Source organism: Sinocyclocheilus anshuiensis, unplaced genomic scaffold (assembly GCF_001515605.1).
Source record: "Sinocyclocheilus anshuiensis isolate Anshui unplaced genomic scaffold, SAMN03320099.WGS_v1.1 scaffold106, whole genome shotgun sequence".
Classification (NCBI taxonomy): Eukaryota; Metazoa; Chordata; class Actinopteri; order Cypriniformes; family Cyprinidae; genus Sinocyclocheilus; species Sinocyclocheilus anshuiensis.
In genome coordinates, this window is record NW_015542347.1 from 889,769 (window position 1) to 899,529 (window position 9,761).

Consider the following 9,761-nt stretch of genomic DNA (forward strand, 5'->3'; position numbering starts at 1 on the left):
GCGGGGGGGTGGGGGGGGGGGGGGGGGGGGGGGGGGTAATTGGCATTGAAATGCAACATACATGAGATCAATTAATGCCAATTCAGGGCCTGGCAGACCCATTGTGCTGAATGCATATTTAAGTGATCAATGGAACTGAAGGTGTTTAATTGATTAATTTGTTTGTATGCTATGTTTATAATAACTTTCATACTTGTGCTACCGTTTAAAAGTTTTTGGTCAGTAAGAATTTTTGACAGTAAAGATGTTAATAAAAAGATTTCTATGTCAAATAAATGCTATTTTTTTAAACGTTCTATTCATCAAAGAATCCTGAAAAACAACGCTGTTTCCACAAAAAAATATTAAGCAGCACAACTGTTTTAAACATAGAAAATAGTAATAAATACGAAGAAGATAATAATTCTGAAGTATCATATGACTGAAGACTGGAGTTTGAACTATCAAAGAATTCTACAAAAAGTTTCAACATTAATGTGTTTTCAACATTGATAAGTAATTTTTCTTGAGCAGTAGCTCAGCATATTAGCATGATTTCTGAAGGATCTTGTGACACTGAAGACTGAAGTAATGACTGCAAAAAAAAATCGGCTTTGTCAGCTTTTGCCATTTAAAATGTATTACAATAGAAAACAATTACTTTAAATTGTAATAATATTCAACAATATTACCGCTTTTAACTGTATTTGTGATCAAATAGATGCAGATAAATTCAAATAAATGTTGCTGTTTACTTTAATGTAAATCATAGGCTCCTCATGTTTTATATGGAAGTCCATTTACATTAATATTACTTTTATGTGTATTCATTTAGCAGACACTTTTATTCAAATGTCTTAATAAGGTGTAACATATCAAATACTCTTTCTTGGTCCAAAATATTTCATGTGAGAATACTGTCTCAAGAGACATTAATGAACAGCACAACTTCAAATTCAAAATGCATCCTGGATACCAGTATTTTAATTAACTATGTATTAAAGTTGAATCATTGTATAGCCAACTGAGATTTTCATATGGAGAAAAGGAAAATTCGGTACAATTACATCATTCTGTGAGTATTTGCTTAGATCTGATGCTTGTAGTCAGACTTGAGAATTTGCGACTTTGTTTCCCATACTTGCGACAATTTCCAATTTTTTATTTTATCTCACAATTATCTTTTAATGTTTTACTCTGAGCCAGTCTTTGTTTGCAGTCTATGCATTAAAACTGCAGAAATTCTTAATGGTCTTGCAGCCTTAGTTCTGTTTGTGTAAAGCACAAACAGAACTAAAAACTAAAAGTTAAAGAACTAAAGGTCCGAAATTGAGTCTTTTTTTTCGTATTCGTCATCCTTTCCTATCAAAATGCTTGCTACGGATGCAAAAACGCAAAAAAATTTAACCTGATCTGAATTTTTTTCTCACGGATGACAGTTTCGGAGGCAGTGTGTAAACGTGATTGACACAACGTGAACTCGTATTTATTTTTCAACGTGTGAAAATTTTGGATGAAAATTTCAGACTCAGTGTGCAGTGGCCTTAAGAGTTACAACACTCCTAATCACCCTTCCTTTATAAAACACGCCAGCCTTTGAAACAATATCCAGCTGCACATAACATCTCATAAGACCTTTCAGAGGTCTTTGTCTCACCCCTGTGTTGAGGAAGTTTTTACAAGAAATAAAAAAAGCAGTTGAACTCTGACCTCTTGGTGTCTTAGCCACTTTATCAGAGCGGGCACATCCAGACTCGGTAGGTGAGGTTCTCTCCCTCTTGCTATCAGTCTGGGGCTCTGTTGTGTTGTGTTTAACCTGCTATAGATAGGGCCACACTGAGGAGATTACAAATGAGACACTGTCTGACCAGCGCAGAGAAACACGGCCCGTTAGTGCCCGCCGCCTGCTGTGCGGGAGGACGGACCAATGTTTCAAAATATGCTCAATTATCAATACCTTTATAAATTAGTGAGCGAGGCTGAGTATCCATAATGGACCTCGGCGGTTTGATAAGTGGTTTCTTTGGGATGCCGTGCACTGCAGGTCTGTCAACCTTGAGAAGCATGCGTACGTATTCTTTTGAGTTTATCGAAACACCCTCAGGCTTTTAAACCCAAGCAGTAACTAGTACTAGCAGATCGGCTGCTAGTACATGGCCTTTAGTTTGGTTGAGGAAAGCAATGCATCCCAGGAAAAATTCTCCTTGGGTTGACTGTGCATCAGTACTTTAGACATACGATATCTTCAGTGCTCGAAGGGTAATCCATTTAAAGCGCTGGCTGTTTTAATAAACAGGTCATAAGAACAATGGGATTGGGTAATGGGAGTGAATCGCTGTTGATAATCCCCAGACACTCCGTCACTCCTCCTTTGGCTTTTTAATTTTGTAGCATGGAGGGAAAAAAACACAGTGAAACCCCCTTGAGATGAGGGGCCTGTACATTTATTCATTATTGATCCCCCTTTTTCGCCACCCGTTCAACTAAAATGTGTTAACTTTACTATTATTTGCAAAGGGATCAAGCATTCCCCACTCATCCAATGAAAGACGCCGGTTCGATAGGCCACGCATTGCTGCTTTACTTAAAGACGTGATATATTATTCACAACTCGCCAAGTTACACCAGAAGCATCAATGTGTAACGGAAGCATTATTTATATATGATATTGTCATGTGCTCTGTCAATGTGATGCTCCTCATCAATTATACAGCGCAGCGACTCCTTTGATTAGACGTGGGATCGGCTTTGTTTTTCATTTTTGATATTGAGCTCGTGAACGTATGATAATGGAGTATGACACGGGAAATTTTCCTCTGATGTTTGTCATTTGCCAAAGTTTGAGACGAACGCTTCGTCGCAGCATCATTAGTGCCGTCGCTCATCTGGAACATCAAAAGGGGACAAAAGAGCCCTGTTATAATATGTGATACTCCCACAATTACAAAAACACTGGTGATAATACAAAACTTTGTTGGTGTCAAATCTCTGATTTGATGCTCATTATGATCAGACAATGCAGTAACTCCAAATCCAAGTATGATTATTGTATAAATCTGACATTAAAATGCACAGGGCTTGGGGGGTCAGTAAATGTATATACTGTATATATATAAATGAAAGGGGTCATATGATGCTGCTAAAAAGAACATTATTTTGTGTATTTGGTGTAATGAAATATGTTTATGCGGTTTAAAGTAAAAAAAACTTTATATTATTTTCCACATACTGTACATTATTGTTTCTCCTCTATGCCCCGCCTTTTTGAAATGTGTCAATTTTTTACCAACAAAAAACACAGCGGCCTAGCGTGAGGGGAAGCCCCGGCTTAGCGTGCACTGAGGCTGGGCTAGAGTGAGCTGAGGCCGGGCTAGAGTGAGCTGAGGTGGCAGGGTCGAGAACGGCGCGCCCGGCGGATCCGACGAATGAGCGGCAACCACTTTGCAACTTTACAGATCTTCTTTATGCACCAAGAGCTTGTAACACTCCAAAGAGAAAGGAAAAATTGAAATCGCATCATATGACCCCTTTAAAACATTTAATTTAGCAAGGAAGCATTAAATTGATCAAGGTGACATTTACAAATAAGTACATTTATAATGTTAAAAAATCTATTTGAAATACCTGTTTTCAACATTAATAATAATAATAATAAATGTTTATTGAGCACCAATTCAGCATATTAGAATGCTTTCTGAAGGATCATGTGACACTGAAGACTGAAATAATGGCCGTTTAAAATTCAGCTTTGCCAGCACAGAAATAAATTATATTTTAATATATATCAAAATAGAGTACAGTTATTTTAAATTGAAATAATATTTCACACAGACTTTTTACACCGTATTTTCCTTAAGAGAGTGTATGTATAAATTAGTATGAAAGCATAGCATGAAATCAAACATAAACAATAGAGATATTATTAAGCAGGTGCATGTATTTTTTTTGATTAAAAATAAATGTAAATACATTTTATTTTAAATAAATAATTCATTTTTAATTTATTTTAAATAATTATTAATATAGCCTAGATATTTTAATATAATATAATTTTCTTAATTTTATTTTTATTTGAATGATTATTTATTTATGCAGCTAAAGTCATAACTCTCACTCAGTATCCAACACAAGAACACTGTTACGGTCTCAGAAACTGTCCAAACTACATTTTTTTTCATTTTTGAGTTATGACACATTTCTTATTGGCTTTACTTCTCTGGCTCAATTTTCCTCTCGGGCAAGATTTATGTTTGTGCAGGCATTCGGAGGAAACCAGAACTAACTAATCATAAGCTTGTGGTGTTTAAGAACACGCATCAGAACGGCTGACCGCTAACCAAGGCGTTCCTCAGGTGAGCGGCCATCAGCAGATGTTCTTCATAAGTGTGCTGGGGAGCTTGATTACAAACTCTTTTATTAGGTTTGATCAGTGTGTGTGTGGAAGATTAGGGCCAGGGAGACCGGTCTTTACCCTCCAGTGATCTCTGGAATAATGAGGATATGTTACCATGGTGATTCTCAGAGAAGCCTCTGTCAGTGTGAAGAACCATTTAAAATCAGTTGCTTTGTTTTTCTTTCGCCATCACTGCCTTCCTGTTCCTAGTTTTTAAATGTACAAGAACTGTGTGGAAGTGTGGAAACAATGTGGAACAGACTTAGTACCTGTAATGAATGACACAAGTTACTGCAAGCTAGTTTTGTATGTTTTAATCTGTCAAGTGTTTTGTAATGCAGTTGTTGATAGAAGGAAAGAAAGGGTAACAAAAAGTACTGTATATGAGCGGAAAAAAGCAATTGGTTGGATTTGAGTAGAATCTGTCCGTGACCATGAACCAAAGGCAGTACACCACAAAAACCGATGACTAGCTATAGTAGACATGCCTTTCAGAGCAGCATTAACCAAGCTGAGACCTTGCCTGATCATTTTCTGACTGGTTAAATAGATATTAATGGAATGAGTTGTATGAGTTAATTATACACAATAACAGATTTGAATGATGCTGTATTCAAGTGATGAACTTCCAACATCGCTTAAAGAGGATCAACTAGCTAGATTTTTATGAGCTATTGTATGCAAATAAATAAATAAAAAGATTAAATACTGTGTCTTTAAAAAAAAAGTAAAGTGATATAATTTGACAGTGATGAACTGATAGTTGAGCGCATGTAAAGCAAAGTGTGCCATTCTCAAAACTAATTACACAATAAACTCTTAATATAGGTCTAGACAACACACAATTAGAGTTTAATTAATAATAACAAAAATGTATTAATATATTTATATATTATATATAATATTATATAATAATATTAATAACTTACAAGAATACTTTTGTAGAGCCAATTAGTTATCACGATTAGTGAACGAGACCCGATATTCTGGGTTCAAATGAATATTATTTCATATGTTACTAATATGTGCTTTAATGCAATTTAAAATGTTTTTTTAATTATTATTTTAATACATTATAAAATGTAATTTATTCCTTTACTCCTGATTTCAAGAAAATAATTGTTCAAGAAGCGTGTATATATATAGGGACAACGCGCAACTCATTTTGCTAGTTTTTTTATGTAATAACCTAATTTACTTGGGGCCTAGGTTTAGAGTTGGACAAACTTAATTTCTGCTTTTCAAAAATACATCGATGTACCAGGGGACGCCAGAGAAATTTTTTTTTTGTGCGCTACAACATGCTATTAATCAATGCAGACTGATGAACTTTTATTGTAGTTTATAGTTATATGGAAACGAAAGTAGTTAACATTCAACCCGTTCTTTTTCATCAGTAGTATTATTTGTGATTTGAATTTTGTGAATGGGATTTCCTCTTTTGCTGTGTTATAAGCTGGGCTTTGGATGCTTTCACTTTCGAATTTGCGATCTTGTTGTCACATTTTAGAAGAAAATATAATTGTCTGTTTTGCTATTTATACACCTTTCACTATTTAAGACTAAAACAAAAGACAGATTCATTGTAATTCTTAATTAAAAAAGCACAACAATAAAAATGTAGGCTACAATGACAAACTAGCTTACATAACGTTTATTAACAAAAACGAATAAGATGAGGCATGCTGTATTATATACACCGACTAATAAATTACAGAATGTTTAGCAAACACTGAGGAATCAAATAAAAACAAAAAATTTAAAGAAAGCCTCAATAGCGTAACGCGAGGAAAACAGCAAAGATAACAAGATTTTCAAAATGAAAACAAAAAGAAAAGTAAAACTACACTTGCTGGCGGTTACAGGACTTGCATGTTTTTTTCCACAAGAATACCAACATGTTCACCTTCTCTGGTTTAAGTAGCGGTCTTTTACTTTACTTTAGCTTGAAACTATGTTTCACAACAAAATGCATTCGAGAAGTGATAAGGAAATAATGCAAGATCACACGTGAGATCAGAGTTCTCGTGCAAGACTGGAAATGTCATTAAAATTGACGTGCATGTAACAGTGCTGATGTGTGATTAGCACAGAATACATGGTGTGCAGACTCTTTTATTGGGAAAACGTTTTACTACAGCAGTTACAGAGCACCCTACTGAGGGCTCACTGCCGTCACAGCATGATACTGTCTCCTGAGTGTTTGTGTATGTGGTTATGGGAAGGGGAAATGGAAATGGAAGAATTTATTGAAAAGGATTTTTTATTCTTTAAGAATGGACAATTAAATCTATCTTTTGCTCTCTGTCTCTCTCTCTCAGGTGGTCGAGTTGGTTCAGTTCAGTCTGATGCCAGCAGCAGTCCCACAGAGCATGGTCATATGGGTCAATCTCACCCCACGTACCCTGTTGGACCACAGGTGAGAACACACATCTTTTCCACTTAAACAATTTCATGAACATGAAATGGCATTCACAGCCCATTTGAAATGTGCCCATATTTCTGAGTGAAAAATTAGTGTAGGGCTTAAAAGTGAGTGTTACATACTAGAATGGAACCAGACGGAGTGTAAGTTTACAAAACTTGGCTAGCATTAGAGTTACTCTCCAACACTGACCTGCCCGACTAACTAAAACTAGCATTGCTCCTTAATGTTTTTTTTTTCAGTTGCGTAGCAGTAGCTCAGCTGTTTTCAGAATAATAGCTAGTGTAGTTACAGTCTACTTTTTACAAAATCAGAAATCAGAAAGAACTTTATTGCCAAGTTTGTTTACACACACAAGGAATTTGTCTTGGTAACAGGAGCTTTAAGTGCAGAAAAAAGTACAGACATAGTGCAGGCGTACATTAAAATTAAGGTACTAAAATGAAATATAACACTACTAATAAAGAGAGCAGATATAGAAAAGATACAGAATAAGCAATAACATTGAAATGGTATATGGCAATAAAAATATAGAGAAAAAATATACAAGAAGACAGACAAAAGGTAGCATAAGTAGTGTGACAAAACATGAACTAAATGGGTCGACAGATATATATCACCAAAGCCAATATATTGGCTAATATTTGTCATTTTTTAAATTATCGCTCTACCCAATAAGTGTCAAAAGTTGGACTTCAATTTTGGCTGCACTGAACTTTTATTTTGACAGTACCGAGAATGCATTGCAGTGCCTGAGCACAGACACACAAGAGATCCCATATTCTGTTTTCATTAGTTTACTGTCTTTGATTAATAAATGATTAGGCAGAACAGTTAAAGAAAGACAGTAAGCATTGAGCATTTGCCTTTCTAGTAATAGAAAGACAAATGGCAGATTTGTGAATCAGAATCCAACTAATTAATTAAAAGGAATGATTTGTTCACAAATCAGACGTTAATCTTTTTCTGATGAACATGCCAAGTAGTGTTCAATAAATAACATCTTAACTTTTAGTTAGTTTCTCGTAGGCCTACATATCTACGGCTTCTAAAAACATGAAAATATATGGTGCATGAGTCAAAGACTGCTTTTATGTTGCTTTAGTGTCTTGAAAAATAACATCTCATTCCCATTAATGAAAACTCTTAAGAAAAAACTGTATACAGAATAAAGTAAGTTCTACATGTTTGGAATGACATGACTGTGATTTGGGGTGAACTGTTCTTTTTCAAAAAGTAATAAAAGATCAATGTTGATGACTTTGCCATGACTTTAAGGAGCATAACATCCAACTCAACACCTAACCAATGCCCCAGTAAAACAAACACACACATGCACATACGTTTAGAAAATCAACTGTGGTCTTTTTTTAGGATGTGTAGAACAAACAAGCTTTTTCAAGAGATGGAGAATGATCATTGTCTGTTGCCATATTCAGCTCAACATGCCGCAGCGATGTCCAAGCCCTTGTCTTCTCATTCCCTTGAGCTCTGCCTTAATAGATGAACCCTGTCAGGACAGTCCCACAGAAACAAACACTTTTCAGCCACACTGCTCTCTCCCTGTGCCATGGCCAATTCCCTTGTTTCTGGATCAATATGTTTTGATGGATTCTCACTCTAGAGACGGATATTGTGTGCACTGCCATTACGGAACTGGATCAGTAAGAGGGCAGTTAGCCCTACATGGGTCCGATTCTTTCTTGTGCCTTTGGCTTCATTCGCGCACACTGCTATCAGTCTGATTACGAGTAATCTTTCAGCGTTTCCTCCACTGGGCCGCTCCCCCCGTTCTTCTTATTAGAAAGAGGAATAGGATTGGGGGTGGGGGGCGGGGTTAGGAAAAGCAAAGGGTAATTTAATCCCAAAAGCCAGATCAAGAAGGTATAGAGTGTTGCTTATTGGCCAAAGGGTCTTGGGGACACATATGTTCAGTATTGATTCTGTTAAAATTAGTTTTTTTTAATGATTTGTCTCTTTCAATCATGCCTTAGATGCTTGACTATTAACACGCTTGTCTTGTTGTGCAAAATTCATCAAACTGACTTGCTCTACCTCTGAAATGTCTTCTTTTTGAGCCACATTTCATGATTCATTTTAACCCTGATGGATAAGATCAAGTCCCATTTTCTGAATTAAAACCTAGTTTAACTCAGAAATATCTCATAATACCATTTTAGGGGGCAGATCTAACAGCTAGCACGCAAACCATATTTTGGCGTTAAAATTGTACTGTCGGGAATGGGATATACTAAAGATGCGCAATGAAGAATTAGCACTGAAAAGGCATGGACACAGTTATTTTTGCGCCTGACCTCACTGAATATGCATTTGTAAGAGTTTTCCTTTCAGACGCAAAATTTATGGGAGGAGAGTATTCAAATGAATTTACTAACGTTTGCGCTCGTCAAATTGCTGGTATTTGCGCCATTATTTAACGCCCAAAAAAGCATGTCTTAAACTATTTTGCACCTGTGTCATAAGGAGATCACCCACATGATAAGCATCAGCTCTGCTTATTTGCGACTATGCTAATTTGCACTGCTCTTGGTATATTGCGTTGGTCGATATGTAAATGAGATGTTGCGCCTGTTTTCTTTAATTTGCGCGTTGTCAGTAAATCACCCGCAGAAATTTCCACGGCCATCGGCGCTGTTTTGGAATTGCGGTCTCGCTCTAATTTGCCCTGTTTAGTAAATCTGACCCTACATGCTTTTAAAATGGCCATTTTATAATTTTAAAAACTTGTAATGTAATAATTAAAAATAATTGCATTTCGCAGACTATTTTTCCAAGTTTTTCCATGGTATTGTTTGCAGTATCTCGAAGTACCATTTAAAATATGGTATATTAATACAGTAATCATTCTGTATGATTTTATATTTCAATGTTATCATATTGAAGTCATCATCTGACACTATCAATATGATTCCAGCTGGATACTCTTTTTTTTTTTTTTTTTTT

At 35.8% G+C, this 9,761-nt stretch overlaps 1 protein-coding gene across 3 annotated transcripts in view; it reads left to right on the top strand.

Moving 5' to 3' along the window:
• The window catches only part of LOC107691427 (POU domain, class 6, transcription factor 2-like), a 116,223-nt gene that overhangs the window by 15,237 nt on the left and 91,225 nt on the right, over positions 1–9,761 (top strand). For all 3 annotated transcript variants that reach the window (XM_016490017.1, XM_016490018.1, XM_016490019.1), the window contains exon 3: positions 6,694–6,791. In XM_016490017.1, coding sequence (XP_016345503.1) covers positions 6,694–6,791 — 98 coding nt within the window. The remainder of the gene's footprint in view (positions 1–6,693; positions 6,792–9,761) is intronic.